Genomic DNA, 17,500 nt, shown 5'->3' on the forward strand with positions numbered 1-17,500 from the left:
GAGCCACATATTGATCATGTTATGATAGCTGTTTTCACGTTAGGTTATTGAATTACTATGTTTGAACTGGTTACAGTGATGAAGTAGTTTAAGCAGGAAATATTCATGGGTCAATGGCATCACCACATTGAAATGCTCTATAATAAAACTTCTTTAAAGTATAAAAACATTAGTTTTTATGCAGTATGTGGATAAAAATCCACGAAAGACTCACCCATGAGGTCTGCGAATCCTCCGACAGGCAGACGGCAGGTGCCCGTGACGAACTGCAGGAGTCTCATACGCTTTTCATTGTCCATCTCCTTAATGAACTACAGAGAAAGAAGGAAACTTTTAACTTAAAGATCACCAATTTAAGCCATTCCTTGCTAAAAAATGTTGATATCAGAAAGCACCACAACAAACACCACTGCAGCCAGGCTGTAGACACAGTTTCCCACTGGGCTGATGTCGTTTTTGGGCCAGGCTAATCATCTTCTTGGGTGGCTAATACTAATGACCCAAGCATACTGAACCCAAGTTGCAGCGGGGAATACCGGAGCACCCAGAAGAAACCCACACCAACACGGGGAGAACATGCCAACTCCACACAGAAATGCCCACTGGCCCAGCCGGGACTCGATCCCTTCTTGCTTTAAGGCCACTGAGCTAAGCTCTTTTCACCATGATCCACACAAAGATTGTACATACAAAACTAATTCAGTCTCTTCCAGCAGGTGGCGCCTATATTAACATCATTACCTGCCAGAACCACATGATCTGTTTACTGGAGGAGGTGTAATGTCTGTAAATGGTGTTCCTCTGCCAGTCGTTCAGGTCGATTTCCTGCATCCCACACAACATCACCTACAACACACAAACACACATTAAATACTGCCAAGTCATCAACATCTGCGACTGGAAATGAGATTCACACCATATATACAGTCAAGCCCATAGGGTTCAACGCTAGGGATCTTTTTTTACTGGCCCGATCGGGCAAGTGGTTCAGATTTTTACTTGCCCTGCCAAAATTTTCTCTGGCCCCACCAAAAAAAGAAGTTAGCCATTTAGTTATTTAGCATTACTTTTCTTTAAATACAACTGACAATTTAAAAATGATTTAATTTAAATACAATACTGATTAGATTAACTAAAGTGAATGGTTTCAAGAGTTCACACTTAGCTGATGATTGATTATAAGCAAGTTTGGCATGCTGTCCCGGGAGAGAGCCCTGAGCTCGAAGGTTCTTGAGCCCTGGGCTCCCTCCCGTTTGGAGGTAGAGAGGGGAGCCTCGAGCTCAGGTAGATCTCGACAACTCCCCTTTTTATAATAGCTAAAGATTAAGATTGAAGGCTATTAAAAGATATGCTGCATTATTAGATTACCTGTATTGAAATTTAGATTTAACGATTAACTTGTTGTGCATGTTTTTGGAATGTGGGAGGAAACCGGAGAACCCGGGGAAAACCCACGCAAGCACGGGAAGAACATGCAAACTACACACAGAAACGACCACCGGCCTGTTAAAGAACTAGAACCGGTGACGTTCTTGCTGTGAGGCGACAGTGCTAGTCACTGAGCCACCGTGCTGCCCTATGGAGGGAAAGGTGAAAAGGTAGGGGTGGAAGGGGGGATTCTTCAAATCGAAGATGACTGTAGTGAGAAAACCCTGGCTCTTTATAGTGGTTAGGAATGGCCTGATTGGTGGATCAAGCATGCTAATGCAGAACCAGCCGTGTTCAATCATAATCACGTGCTCCTCTCGAAATTAGTTTATGAATAAACTTCACGTAATGGGTGGTTAAGTTGAATTATTTAGTTGACAATTTTATGGTTTTTGTTTGTTTATAACCAACCAAAATTCCTAATTTTATAAACCGGCTCATTACATCAGTCTATAATACTGTCAATATTTTCATTTATTTGTAAATCTAGATTTAAAATGCATTTCACTTCTTGTTCTTGCTTGATCCATCAATGTAATAATCATATTAGCCGCACGAACCACGCTTACTGGGCAAACAAGTTCTGAAACAATGTCTGGGCATGAAAGCATGCAATTGACAGTCGCAGCCAAATTAAATTTTAGTGACAAGGCAGCACTAGCCCCGATCGGGCCAGTAACCATTCTGTATACTGTCCCGAGTGTCTTGCACACTGGCCCCGGGCCAGTGGGCAGTCCTTATTGTTGAGCCCTACAAACCCCTAATTAATCTAGTTAAGCCCTTTAAATGTCTCTTTAAGCTGAATACTAGTATCTTGAAGAATATTTAGTCTTATAATAGTTGCTGTCATCATGGCAAAGATAAAAGAAATCAGTGATTAGAAATGAGTTATTAAAACTATTATGATTTGAAAAACTTCTCTCCGTTAAACAGAAATTAGGAAAAAATAAATAAACGGGGGCGAATAATTCTGACTTCAACTGTATATAGAACTACAGATATCTATTCAAAAGTCAATGGATTTTTTATATAATGAACTGATATTTAATAATGATTAAAGCAGGGGTGTTAATCTCCTATTGGCTGAGGGGCCACATGGAGGTAAATCAAATCCTAAGTGGGCCGGCCTGCTAAAATCATGGCATATATAACTTAAAAACAACAACTTCAGATTGTTTCTTTGTTTTCATGCGACCAACATAAAACATAAGAGCCTGAGAACAACACATTTGATTAAGTGGCTAATATGAATTTGTACGATCTCATTTGTACAATGCTACATTTACAGTGCTTATCCACCAATGACAATTGGGTTTAGGGGTGTGGTTAGAAGCCACGCCTCTTTTTTTAACATCGCACATTTTTCATACAACTGAACTGAAATGAATTAACACTAAAGTGACAAAACGTAAAATAGTTATGTTTCGTTGTGAGAACACCTCAGTGTGGTATGGCAGGGCATAGATGTGATCTTTCTCTCTGAGAACGCTGGCAAACTAATGCTGAATGCAGGCTTCTAAATCGGATGAAATTAACAGTTTGCAATTGCGCCATCCAGTGGACACAATTGGAACAGCAGTTTCTTTTTTTGAAAAATTGTAGCTCATTTTTAAATTTTACAGAATCATCTCGCGGGCCGGATTAAACCGTACGTTTGACACCTCTGGATTAAAGGAACAGTATGTATTTTGGCCACTAGAGGGCGTATATTCACAACAAACAAAAGGCTTAACTAGGTTAATTATGTGAACTTGGCAAGTCATTGAACAACAGTGGTTTGTTCTGTAGACAATTGGAAAACTACATATTTCTAAAGATGGCTAATAATATTGATCGTACAAAGTAATTACAAAGAATGTCAAACTAAACTAAATATGACTTTCTCTAGAAGAAAAATATAATAGAATATATAATAAAACAAATAAATAATCTAAAATAAATTTACTGTGAAAATGCTTCATTTTGGGAAAAAAAAAGAATATTTCACAGAAGGCTTTAACTATATATCTCAATAGAGGAGATGAGACTATTGCAACTTCAGCTTCATGCTGACTTGTGATTTCAGTGTCCAGATATTTGTGAAACTTGTGTGACTTTTGTAGATTCTGTATCACCTCCAGTTCTTTGGCATCGAAATACTGCAGGTACTGCTGTGGAAGAACCTCGTTGAATCCCTCAAAGAAAGCTTGAGTTTGTTCCTCCACACCGCGAGACAGACGCCACTCCGCCACCAGCCTGAACACACACACAAACACAAATGTCAGCATTGCTAACTTTGATTACTCCGTTTACAGTACATCAATTTCGCAGTAAATCTTGTTTCAATATCAAAACAAATGGCATTAAATACAAAAAAGTTCAATTATATATTGATTATTTAAGTCTAAAAGTAGTTACCATGCATAATATATTTAAACGCATAAACAAATATTGAAAAATAAATTAGAGCAGTTGGCGGTTCATTCCACAGTGGCCAGCCCTGATAAATCAGGGACTAAAGCAGAAGGTAAATGAATGAAGTAATTGGCGTTTTTAAAAATGTATTTTATTATATACACATCTACAAACACAACAAACATAAATATTTATAAACACTTCATTTTGAACTGACAAATATTACTAACAAAACAAAATAATTATTATTTTAGACAATATTAATTATATTTAAATTCATAATATTATTATTATTGTGCTATTATTTATTTTATCATTAAGATCGAAACGAAAATGATTAATACTGTAATTAATATAATTTATTAAACGTTTTTACACAAATACATGTTATTAAAATGTATGACATTTACTTTATTAAATACATCTACACATAAAAACATGATCAAAATACATAAAACCATTAATAAATCATTTACTAAATAAAAACGCATTGATTATTATTTAAGACAATATTAATATTATTCATATTTGTATTCATTGCTTCTTATTTTATTATATATTTAATAAATGTATCTATCAATCTTTGCCAATTAATAAAATACCATTATCAGGGGTATTATATTATATAGGGGACCTATTTTGCAATTTTCACAAGATGTAAAATAAGTCTCTGATGACTATACAGTGTGTGTGTAGTGAAGTTTCAGCTCAAAATACCACACAGATAATGTTCTCTACCTCTCTGAAACGGACCCTTTTAAGCTTTGGTCCTAATTGTGGCGTTTTGGTGGCTGTCGCTTTAAATTCAAATGAGATTGTGCTCTTTTCAAAAGAGGGCGGAGCTACGAATGCCTGTGTGTCAGCATAGTGGCAGATTCCAAAACAAGACTAAGCTCATATGCTAAGGAGGGAAAGATGGTTACTAGTGGGCGGGGCTTTCCTCCTCTGATGACGCGTACAACTAGAGAATGTCAATCAAAGTGTTTCTGCAGACTGTTATGATCAAGTCTGATTACAAACAATACAATTAATACATTTTTACCATTAGAGGCTGGATATATTCACACACTGCTGATACACAACTGTGTTTAAACCCCTTATTAAAGTGAGTTTTGCTTAATAGGTCTCCTTTAAAGCATCAGGTTAACTGTGTTGCGAGTGTGTGCTGAATAATCATGGGTGTGTTTGCTGACCTGATATACTCCTCCTTATTCTCCTCTGTGACCTGAATGTTTCCTCCGTCCGGCTTCAGCTCGTGAGTCGACACTTCACCCAGAATCTCCTTATCCACCGAGAAAAACATCTCCAGGCCGCACTCCTCGATGTTATTATCCCTGAAACACACACGCAGACATACTTTAAGAGGCTGAGCTGCAGTTCAGATGTCAGGAAGCTAGCGTACGATCACTTAACAAGCTAAAAAAAATAATAAAAATAGTTTTACATGCATTTAAAGCATGTGTGAAGCATTCTTTTTAAAACTGGCAACAGATAAACAAGCTCAAATATGTGGAGAATATACGTTTCTGTAACAAATTGGGCAAAATTACTGATGTTATACATTTTTGGGTTTATAATAATAATAATAATAATAATAACAATAATAACAACAACAACAACAATAATAATAATAATAATAATAATAATAATAATAATAACAAAACAGAAATAAAAATAACAACAACAACAATAATAATAATAATAAATAATAATAATAATAATAACAAAACAGAAATAAAAATAATAACAATAATAATAATAATAAATAATAATAATAACAAAACAGAAATAAAAATAATAACAATAATAATAATAATAAATAATAATAATAACAAAACAGAAATAAAAATAATAACAATAACAATAATAATAATAAATAATAATAATAATAACAAAACAGAAATAAAAATAATAACAATAATAATAATAATAATAAATAATAATAATAATAATTTTATTATTATTATTAGTATAATTATAAAATAATAATACTAAATAAATATAATAATAATATTTATTATTTTTAGTATTATTATTTTATAATTATACTAATAATAATAATAAAATTATTATTATTATTATTATTTATTATTATTATTATTGTTATTATTTTTATTTCTGTTTTGTTATTATTATTATTTATTATTATTATTATATTTATTATTATTATTATTATTATTATTATTGTTATAAAAATGATACAAAATAATCATAATAATAATTACAATAATAATTAATTTGCTACACCGCTAATAAATATTCATGATTTGGAAACTGACTTGATCCAGATGAGCGAGTTGTAAAACTCCGGGTCGATGGACTCCAGGTCTTTGAGAGTCAGCGGCTTGTTCAGGATGCGCTTGTAGAACGGCAGAGAAAAGCCTGTGTCGATGAACTTCCCATGAAACAAAGCCTAGAGAAATCAGAGCCAGAGTCAGTGAATTTTGCGTTATTTAGTGCATTTATGCTTACATTACTAACCTCAACTTATTTTGTAAAAAAATAAATAAAAAATTATAATAATAATAATAATAATAAGAGGGTGTCATGGTGGCGCAGTGGGTAGCACGATCGCCTCACAGCAAGAAGCCCACTGGTTTGAGCCCTGGCTCAGCAAGTTGTCATTTCAGTGTGGAGTTTGCATGTTCTCCCCGTGTGTACTCCGGTTTCCCCCACAAGTCCAAAGACATGCACTATGACACTATTACTACTTAAAGAGATATGTGTGTGAATAAGAGTGCTTGGATGTTTCCCAGGGATGGGTTGCAGCTGGAAGGTTCATTCCACGGTGGCGACCCCAGAATAATCAAGGGACTAAGCCGAAAAGAAAATGAATAATGAATGAATGAAGGAGTAATACTCTGCGACGCAGTGGCCCAGTAGGTAGTGCTGTCGCCTCACCGCAAGAAGACTACTGGGTTGCTGGTTTGATCCTCAGCTGGGTCAGTTGGCGTTTCTCTGAGGAGTTCGCATGTGCTCCCTGTGTTTATGTGGGTTTCTTCCGGGTGCTCTGGTTTCCCCCACAGTCCAAACACATGCGGTGCAGGTGAGTTGGTTAGGCTAAACTTTCTCTAGTTTATGAGTGTGTGTGGATGTTTCTCAGAGATGGGTTGCGGCTGGAAGGGCATTTGCTGCGTAAAAACGTGCTGGACAAGTTGGCGGTTCATTCCACTGTGGCAACCCCGGATTAATAAAGGGACAAAGCCGACAAGAAAATGAATGAATGAATAAATGAATAATATTCTAAATAAATGTTCCGGTTAGAAAAATATGGAGCTTAAAATATGCCAAAACAATCTGAATTGTGTTCATTTTAACTATTAGCAACTGTAATAAAAAAAAACATAACATTATATAAATAACAGATAAACATTATATAAAAATTATTTTCAATTTGAATATCTTAATATGAATAATCATCATTTAAGGCAGATTTTTGTACTTATTTTCAAAATTCAGATTTTTTTTTTGTTCTGAATTCCTGCAGATATCCAGTTTTAAGTTTTCAAGATGAAGAAGTTCAGAATATCAAATTCAATTTTCTAAAATTCAGAGAGCAGGGAAAGTCGGACATTATGAAGCTTAAATTATGCCAAAAAAATCTGAATTTGAATAAAGTTGTAATTTAACATAACTGAATAATACATGCTATTAAAAACTGCTTTAAATTTAAATACCTTAACTTGAATATTAAACATTTGACATTTAAGGTGACAACATTTTTTAAAGGTAGACTTTTATAGACATGTTTTCAAAATTCAGATTTTTTTTTTCTGAATTCCTGCAGACATCCAGATTGTAGAAATACAGTTTCAAGATCTCAAGATGATCTTGAGATGATCAAAATTAAAATACAGAGAGCGCAGAAAGCAGGTCAACAGAGAAGAGAAGATGATCCCCGAGAAGTCAAATCAAGTATTATTCATTCATCTTCTTGTCGGCTTAGTCCCTTTATTAATCCGTGGTCGACACAGCGGAATGAACCGCCAACTTATCCAGCAGTTTTTTTACGCAGCGGATGCCCTACCAGCCGCAACCCATCTCTGGGAAACATCCACACACACACTCATACACTACGGACAATTTAGCCTACCCAATATACCTGTACTGCATGTCTTTGGACTGTGGGGGAAACCGGAGCACCCGGAGGAAACCTACGTGAAGGCAGGGAGAACATGTAAACTCCACACAGAAACGCCAACTGAGCCGAGGCTCGAACCAGCGACCTTCTTGCTGTGAGGCGACAGCACTACCTACTGCGCCACTGCCTCGCCCCGTCAATTCAAGTATTAACACAATTCAAATTCAGATTATTTTGGCATATTTTAAGCTCCATATTAAAAACTTGTTTTGGTCAAGCTTGTTTTTCCTTTCGAGCATCGCATCAGTGGAATTTAATACCACAATCTGTTATCTTCTGATACAGCAATCTGTTATCTGTCTATCTTTTTAAGGATTTTTGACCTTTTATTGAGACAGGACAGTGGAGAACAGACAGGAAAGCGGATTAGCATAGGACATCAAGCCGGAAACTGAACTCCGGTCGGCGTGAGCACCATGTCAGCCACTAGGCTATTGGCCAAGTATAATTTTAAGAAACAGCTTTTTAATAATCAACATTGTGAGAATTCATTCATTCATTTTCTTGTCAGCTTAGTCCCTTTATTAATCCGGGGTCGCCACAGGGGAATGAACCGCCAACTTATCCAGCAAGTTTTTACGCAGCGGATGCCCTTCCAGCCGCAACCCATCTCTGGGAAACATCCACACACACACATTCACACACACTTATACACTACAAACAATTTAGCCTACCCAATTCACCTGTACCACATGTCTTTGGACTGTGGGGGAAACCGGAGCACCCGGAGGAAACCCACGCGAAGGCAGGGAGAACATGCAAACTCCACACAGAAACGCCAACTGAGCCGAGGTTTGAACCAGCGACCCAGCGAGCTTCTTGCTGTGAGGCGACAGCACTACCTACTGCGCCACTGCCTCGCCCATTGTGAGAACTAGTTACTGTAATGTTTACAAATCGGGTCGTGAAACAGGAATCACTATTAAGATCAAACACCAGTTGGATTAAAATCTGACAATGACCAAATATGGCAAGAGCACATTACCATGGCGATGAAGCGGCCAATGAACTTGAAGTATTTGAGGTGGTCGGGGTTGATGTAGGAGGCGGGGTTTATCTGCAGACAGTAGTTGTCTTTCCCGGCGTATTCAAACAGGCAGTACATCGGGTTCAGGACCTCGTGGGACAGCAGGAAAAACCACTCTCTGAAACACAACATACACACAGGATATTTGAAAACAGAAATCACTCTCACTCTCTCTCTAAATATAAGTATATAAAATATAAATGTAGACCGATCCATTGTCCGATCCATGACTCAAAAACAGCAATGTGATCTGAAGCATGAGATTTGCCATGCGTTACACCACTAACTACCGATATAAAGTTTATCATGATTCAATATGATAGTTTGTCAGCCTAGCCGTACTCAAGAATGGCTCATCGTGTCTTTATTTTCCAATAAATAAGAGTGAATCTGAGACTTGCCTGGCCACTCCTCCATAATCCAGTCCTTCTTCTCCAGGAAAGATGATCCAGAGCCTGCGCCGCAGATCCTGAGCGCTAAAACTCATGATCTGAAGGAAAAAAACACCATAATAACATCATTTCACAGCTCAGGAGACATCTATAGGCTACCCCAATCAATGATCTCCATAAAAAAATCATTTAAACACTTTTAAATGCTAGAGCTACTCATAAATGATGCAGTATTAAAATAATAATGGTTAATTGTGGAGTGTGACTGCAGTACCTGCTGGAATGAGTCCTCAAAGAGAGTTTTGCGGCTGACGTTGATCTTTATGTGCTGCGGCATCGATAATTGCTATGATAAAAAAGGTAAAAATAAAAACAAAACAGCAATTTTTGTTAAAAAGATGACGAATCCAAAAAAAACAAAATGTTAGAATATAAATTTTAGAAAAAATGATATTCATCTGGTTTATTATAGTCAATTAAAACAATTTTTTATACTTTAAAATAGTTTATTATATGAATAAATAAATGATAATAATAAATACATTTTAAAAAATACATTTAAAATAAAATTAAATGACTTAAAACAAAACTAATTTAAAAAATAAAAGTAAAAAAATTCAAATTATTAAATAAAAAAAAATTAACAAAATGAAGAGCGTTTTTTTGTCTTTGACTTGAGAAGTCCTTGAAAAGTGCAATAATTATTTTGTTGGTTTATTATAGGCAATTAAAACTATTTATGATACTCTAAAATAAAATGTATTAAATAAATAAAAAATTTATTCAATTAAAACAAACAAATAAAAATAAATAATTAATTAAAATTAAAATAATAAATAAAAAATAAAGTACAAAGAAAATAAATAAATAACAATTGATTACTTAATAAATAAAACAGCATTTTTATTAAAAAGATAATTTGAATAATACTTGTAAAAGGTGCAATAATAATTATTGTGTCAAAAATAATATTTTCAGGTTTTTTAAAGTCACTTAAAACCATTTTTGATCCTCTAAAAAAAATCAATAAATAAATGAAAAAAAAGTTAAATTAAAACACATAAATAAATAAAAAATTAATTAATATAAATCTAATAAATAAGTAAATACAATAATAATAAATATGTATTAATAAATAAATTAAATAACAAACTCCTATTTCAACTAGTAGATAAAGTCAAAATACAAACAAACAAAAATACTAACATTGTAACAGTTAAAGAAAAAAGATTAAAGATTAAAAAAAAGATTATTATTAAATAAAATGGCAAACATCTCATATTACTTTGTACACGAATCTGACCAACTTCAATTATTTAGTAAATTATACTTGTTTGAAACATCAGAGAATTAATCTATAGATATTAACACACACAACCTGATAAAACTGAAGGAAAGGCTCACCTGACACCAGAATCTGAAGTACTGAACTTTGGCTTTGAAGTCTCGTACGTATGTGATCTGAGGACCGTTCTCACTGAAGAGAAGAGAAGAGACAAATCATTCATTACACAAGCAGAATCCCTTATACTGAGCAGGATAACCAAAGATATGACATTTTATGTGACTACACTTGATTCTGTAGAGTATATTTAAAGAGAGATGATAGAAAACTGTTTAATCTTTGTCTCGCGTTGCACAGGGATATTTGTGGGAACAGGCAAAAATACATAGTATGGATCAACATTTTTCTTTTATGCAAAAAAAATCAATAAAATATTAAATAAAAATCATGTTTCATGAAGATATACTGTGTGTTTCCTACAGTAAACAGGCCAAAACTTAAGCTTCGATTAGTAATGTGACTTGCTAAGAACATACTATTTTTAGAGATGCATTGAAATGAAAATTATGGGCCGTACGTTTTTTTATAATTGACTTAACTCAAATATTCAAATGCTTTATCATGTTTTATCTGTTTTATCTCAGCCAAAAATGTCTAATCCCCATAAATAAACCATGCATTAATTTTTCAGAATTAAATGAAGTATGCTTATGACAGGTTTAGTGATCCAAGGTGACATGTCTTGAGTTTTGTTGTCTGTGCCATAATTTAAAGGCACAGTACGTAATTTTAGCCACTAGAGGGCATGCATTCACTTCAAGCAATGGAGTATTTTGATGACAGCGTGATTAAATGTGGAGTCATGAGAGTTGTGGAGTTCATTACATCCTATTTTATTATGCCACAGTCCAAATCTTTATAGGATTCTGTTACAATGCTGCCCTGTGCGGTCTAATAAAACACAAAACATATTAGAGCATAGGTTTCAAAGTGAATTCCTGTAGGGCTGCAGCTCTGCACAGTTTTGCTCCAACCCTAGTCAAACACAACTGAAACAACTAATCAAGGTGCTCACTGCGTTTGGGTCAGGGTTGAAGCAAAACTGCGGCCCTCCAGGAATTGACTTTGAAAGCCATGTATTAGTGTCCCTGTTTTCTAGGAAACCACCCCAGAAAATGAGGGTGTAAGATGTCATTAGCATGAATACACACCACACACTCCTTCTCACTAGCTAATACTGCTTATTTTTCAGGATATTAACATTCTTCCACACATCTGAGAATACAAATCCATAATTCAGCAAATATATAACAGCACTAGGGCGAGGCAGCCTAGAAGGTCGCTGGTTCGAACCTCGGCTCAGTTGGTGTTTGTGTGTGGAGTTTGCATGTTCTCCCCTGCCTTCGCGTGGGTTTCCTCCGGGTGCTCCGGTTTCCCCCACAGTCCAAAGACTGTCAGGTGAATTGGGTAGGCTAAATTGTCCGTAGTGTATGTGTGGATGTTTCCCAGAGATGGGTTGCGGCTGGAAGGGCATCCGCTGCGTAAAAACTTGCTGGATAGGTTGGCGGTTCATTCCGCTGTGGCGACCCCGGATTAATAAAAGGACTAAGCCGACAAGAAAATGAATGAATGAATGAATAACGATAGTGGCTCTTTTGATATCTTACATATTGTGTCTTTAAAGTCAAATAACTGTGAATCACTTTAGTAAATTCCTGTAATAATTCGGAAAATTCCTCTAATGATAATGATAATGAAACGCTAATTTACCATGGTGAAAACACCCTGCTAAAAGTCTTTAATGTAGACAGGGTGCTTCGATTGTGCCGCTGATGAATGGTAACACTGCGTACAGATGCTTGTTTGTTGACACGTCTCACATTCTGACCTACAACCTCACGTCACATCTTGAAATACATTTCATGTAGATCAGGAGACGCATTGGAGAGGTGTGTTTGTGTTCTCCATGCTGAGTCACCATCAGAGATCACAATACAACCAGTTTGACAGAAACCTGTTTTTCCTGTTCTGCATCTGACATCTGATGAACGCACACTGTCCCGTCTGAAAGAGAGCTTTGTGCATCTCCAAGCCCAATCACATTAGCATGCAGTGCGAATCCACTCAAGGTCAAAACTATGATCCATGCATAACCAATTCATGAGTGTCAGATTCAGTGATAAGTGATTTGATGATCAATAAGTGGAAAGGAGATAAAGCAGATTTGTTGACGTAATACTGCAACCATGACTGCGTGCACTGCAACAATATTAAAATGCGACCACAAAGCTAACATCATACTGCAGCTATGCAGCTAACATCATTATGTGACCACAGAACTAATTCATTTATTAAAATAAAACTAACAAATTAAAATCTTAACTAAAAATATAAAAAATAAACAAATAAAAATTATTCATCAATAAATAAACAAACAGCATTTTTTGTTAAAAAGACAACTTGAAGAATACTTAAAAGAGCGATAATTAAATAGTCAACTGTAATATTCATTAGATTTTTTATAGTCAACTAAAACCATTTTTGATACTATATAATAAATAGCTAATAAATAAAAAAATAATAATAACAAATAATAAAAAAAATTCTTAAAATAATACTAAGAAATAATACTCTTAAATAAATAGCTTATAAAATTTTATCATATAAAATTATAATAAAAATGTATGAAAAAATAAATAAAATAAAACTAATAAATAAAAAATTAAGCAAAAATATAAAAATAAACAAATAAAAATAAATAAATAAATAAATAAAAACATTTTTTGTCAAAAAGACGATTTAAAGAATACCTTAAAAAGAGCGATAATAATCATTTAGTCAATAGTTATATACTTCAGATTTATTACAGTCAACAAAAAACATTTTTGATACTATAAAATAAATAGCTTATAAATAAATATAAAGAAATAAAAATAACAAATAATAATTTAAATAACAATATATATAAATTTATTTAAATAAAACTAAGAAATAATACTCTAAAATAAATAGCTTATAAATGTAATGAATAAATAATACAAAATAAGTAAAATTAAAACAAAAAATGTTTTAATTATATAAAACTAATAAATAAAAAAATAAGTAAAAATAAACAAATAAAAATTCATTAATAAATAAATAAATAAATAAAAAGCATTTTTTGTTAAAAAGATGTTTTGAAGAATACTTAAAAAGAGCAATTATAATCATTTATTCAATAGTAATATTCTTCAGGTTTATTATATTCAACTAAAACCATTTTTAATACTATTAAATAATTAGCTTATAAATAAATACATACATAAATATAAATAAATAAATAAAAAGAACAAATAATAATTTAAATAAAAAAATTATAAATTATTTAAAATAAAACTAAGAAATAATACTCTAAAATAAATAGCTTATAAAATTTAATGCATAAATAAATCATAAAAAAGAAGTACAATAAAACAAAATTATTAAATAAAAAACAAAATAAAAAATAAAAAGTCAAAATATATAAATAAACTAATAAAAATTAATTAAAAAACAACTAAATAAAAAGCTTTTTTGTTTAAAAAAAAAGATGACTTGAATACTTGAAAAAAAGAGCGAAAACAATTATTTAATCAATAATAATATTCTTCAGGTTTATTATAGTCAGTTAATTGGCAGTGCAGCCATACTGCAGCCATGCAGCTAACATCATTATGTGACCACAGAGCTAATGTCATTATGCGACTGTGCAACTATCCTCAAAACGTTCCCATGCAGCTAAAATCCTAATGCTATGAGCTCCACCTCTGTAAATGAGCGAGTAAGTGGATGTGTTTGCACTCACAGGGAGGATTTTCCAGTGCGCGGGTCGATATAAGTAGTGGTTCTGCGGTTGTGATCTACAAAGTAAGGGATGCCATCGACCGTGAACCTCATCTCCCATCCTTCAGGCAGAGGCTTCTCATTAAGCAGACTGCAGGACACACAAACAGCAACATGAGCACGGTTTAATAAACGATTCATGAATAAAACAGTTCATGAAAATATTCTTTAGAGAGTGTTTTCAAGAAATATCTTAAAGCTAAAAGTAGCTCCTATCTGGAAACTCTTGAAAATAATGCCCTGCGTTTTTGCTTTAAGAGTATTAAGAGTATTTCACAAAGTGTTTAGGTGCTAAAACTAGCTGCTGAATCAGTGAAACATTAGGTCAGAAAGGTGGATGTGCACATTGAGACGCTGGGATATCGATGGTTCACATGAGTCGTTCATAACGGAGATTCATTCACAAACGAATCGCTCCCTCCGTTAGAATTAGAAGTGAAAGCAGGAGAGGAGGTGTGATTCAGGACATGGATTAGATCCATTTTAACAGGGAGGGAAATAACTCTTTTCCTTTGTCGGCAATGCTCCTGCAGTCACTATCCATCGATGTAGAAAAGTGATGTAAAATTACAGTTTTCATAATTTAAAACGATATTTGCATACTGACCACCCGATCATAGATATAGGTGTATATCTCTGGCTCTGGATGGCCTGTCCTCTACTGCACCTTGGTCCCACATTCACTTCAAAAGAGCGCTACCCTGTACCAAAATGGCGGCTCTATTGATGCATTCCTTCTAATAGACAACAATCTAGTGTAAATCTAATGTAAATATCTATGGTTGAGCTCAAGTGCATCAAATAAAAAGCAAATGAGAAGGGGCGGGGCATGTCAGACACTAGGGAGCATTTGATTGGCCAGGAGATTTGTTAAAGGGTCACGAAACACCAGAACACATTTTTTGAGCTGTTGACAGTCGTATATGTGTCCCACACTGCTAAAAACACTATTAGGACACCTATATTTCACTAAAAAGTGTAAATTGGTTGTTTTTGCGTTATTTCAAGCAAATTCGTACTTCCTGTTTGAAACAAATTTTTGAAGCTGCATCACGGTCATGAGATAATAGCGTGTATTCCAGCGTGCAGACTGGACGTCTGAGCCAGAGTGTGTCTTAATACGTCTTACAGTGTGATGCATTAATGCATGAGTAAGGCTTGGTTCAAACCAATCAGCGCGCTCTATTGAGCAACTTCATTAATATTCATTACTGTCACAGTGTTTAGACGACAGAGACGCCACGTTGTGTTGGCAAAACAAGCGTGAAGTGTTGCTTTTATAGTTTGCTGCAGTTCAGTTTTGTTTTCATTTTCTCTCTGTGAGAGTTCAGCTGGAGTCACGTGTGGATTAACAGTGTACGCGACGCTCGACAACAATAACTTGCGTGTCTAAGGAGGATTATTGTTTACCTGAGAGCTGTTCTCATCTGCAAACGCTGAGATCCGGATTCGCTTGTAGTCTCCTCTTAATAAAGACGCGGCTCTAGTTGCTGGTGATTGTCCTGTCTCTACAGATTTGGTAAGTGAGCGACCAGTGCTCTTTGTTTATTCAGTTTGTTCGTATCGAACTAAGTTAACTATTGCACCGAGTGTAAACATGTTAATACCACAACCAAACTTTTTTTTGTGACCGGAATAACACACGCGGCTTTCGGACGCTACCTGCCTTGTGCATCTAAGTTTCCGGGAAATGCGGAGGTTTTTTTTTCTCTCATTCGCCGTGCGGTATCAAACATTGCTTTCACTACAGAGTTTTCACACCTCTACTTTGGAAAAAGTCAGAAAAGTGGGCGTGTCCAGCTCTGTTTAGGGGGGAGTGTCGGAGGAACTAAAGTGGGAGGGTGTGGGAGTGTCTATTTGGGCACGTGCGAGTTTCAGTCAAAATACACACAGGAGAAAGTGATGGTGTTTAACCTACATGGACATCTGTAGTCGAATTATTTCCCAAATTATTAAATGTTGGACTTTAACTGCAGTTTGGCTCTTTCATTCAGGGAATTCATTCATGCCCCTCGCGACAAACGCGATATTTGATTCGAGGAACTGCTCTAAGCGTGTATTTTTCATGCAATGTTTGATACCGCACGGCGAATGACAAAAAACTCAGCATTTCCCAGAAACTTAGATGCACACAGCAGGTAGCGTCCGAAAGCCGCGTGTGTTATTCCGGTCACAAAATGCGGTGCTAACATGTTTACACTCTGTGCAATAGTTAACTTAATTCGATACGAACAAACTGAATAAACAAAAAGCACTGGTCACTCACTTACCAAATCTGTAGAGACAGGACAATCACCAGCAACTAGAGCCGCGTCTTTGTGAAGAGAAGACTACATCCGGAATCCGGATCTCAGCGTTTGCAGATGAGAACAGCTCTCAGGTAAACAATAATCCCCCTTAGACGCGTAAGTTATTGTTGTCGAGCGTCGCGTACACTGTTAATCCACACGTGACTCCAGCTGAGCTCTCACAGAGAGAAAATGAAAACAAAACTTAATGGCAGCAAACTGTAAAAGCAACACTTCACGCTTGTTTTGCCAACACAACGTGGCGTCTCTGTCGTCTAAACACTGTGACAGTAATGAATATTAATGAAGGTGCACAATAGAGCGCGCTGATTGGTTTGAACCAAGCCTTACTCATGCATTAATGCAGCACACTGTAAGACGTAATAAGACACACTCTGGCTCAGACGTCCAGTCTGCACGCTGGAATACACGCTATTATCTCATGACCGTGACGCAGCTTCAAAAATTCGTTTCAAACAGGAAGTACGAATTTGCTTGAAATAACGCAAAAAAAAACAATTTACACTTTTTAGTGAAATATAGGTGTCCTAATAGTGTTTTTAGCAGTGTGGGACACATATACGACTGTCAACAGCTCAACACATGTGTTTTGGTGTTTCGTGACCCTTTAAGAAACTGAAGTATGAAGAAAAAAAAATCACCGATCCATTAAGGCTGAAGTGA

The 17,500-nt window shown here is 35.0% G+C and overlaps 1 protein-coding gene across 4 annotated transcripts in view; it reads right to left on the minus strand.

Moving 5' to 3' along the window:
- itchb (itchy E3 ubiquitin protein ligase b) overlaps positions 1-17,500 on the minus strand; it is a 79,147-nt gene that overhangs the window by 19,020 nt on the left and 42,627 nt on the right. For all 4 annotated transcript variants that reach the window (XR_012398215.1, XR_012398214.1, XM_073937933.1 and 1 more), the window contains 10 exon segments: positions 14,491-14,619; positions 10,787-10,859; positions 9,657-9,728; positions 9,392-9,480; positions 8,949-9,108; positions 6,102-6,235; positions 5,016-5,156; positions 3,543-3,663; positions 742-846; positions 215-311 (listed from right to left, as the gene is read on the minus strand). Coding sequence is in view for 2 of the 4 variants with exons in the window: in XM_073937933.1 (XP_073794034.1) it covers positions 215-311; positions 742-846; positions 3,543-3,663; positions 5,016-5,156; positions 6,102-6,235; positions 8,949-9,108; positions 9,392-9,480; positions 9,657-9,728; positions 10,787-10,859; positions 14,491-14,619 (1,121 nt within the window). In the remaining 2 variants the exon portion in view is untranslated.

This window comes from Danio rerio, chromosome 23, assembly GCF_049306965.1.
Source record: "Danio rerio strain Tuebingen ecotype United States chromosome 23, GRCz12tu, whole genome shotgun sequence".
In the NCBI taxonomy this organism is placed as follows: domain Eukaryota; kingdom Metazoa; phylum Chordata; class Actinopteri; order Cypriniformes; family Danionidae; genus Danio; species Danio rerio.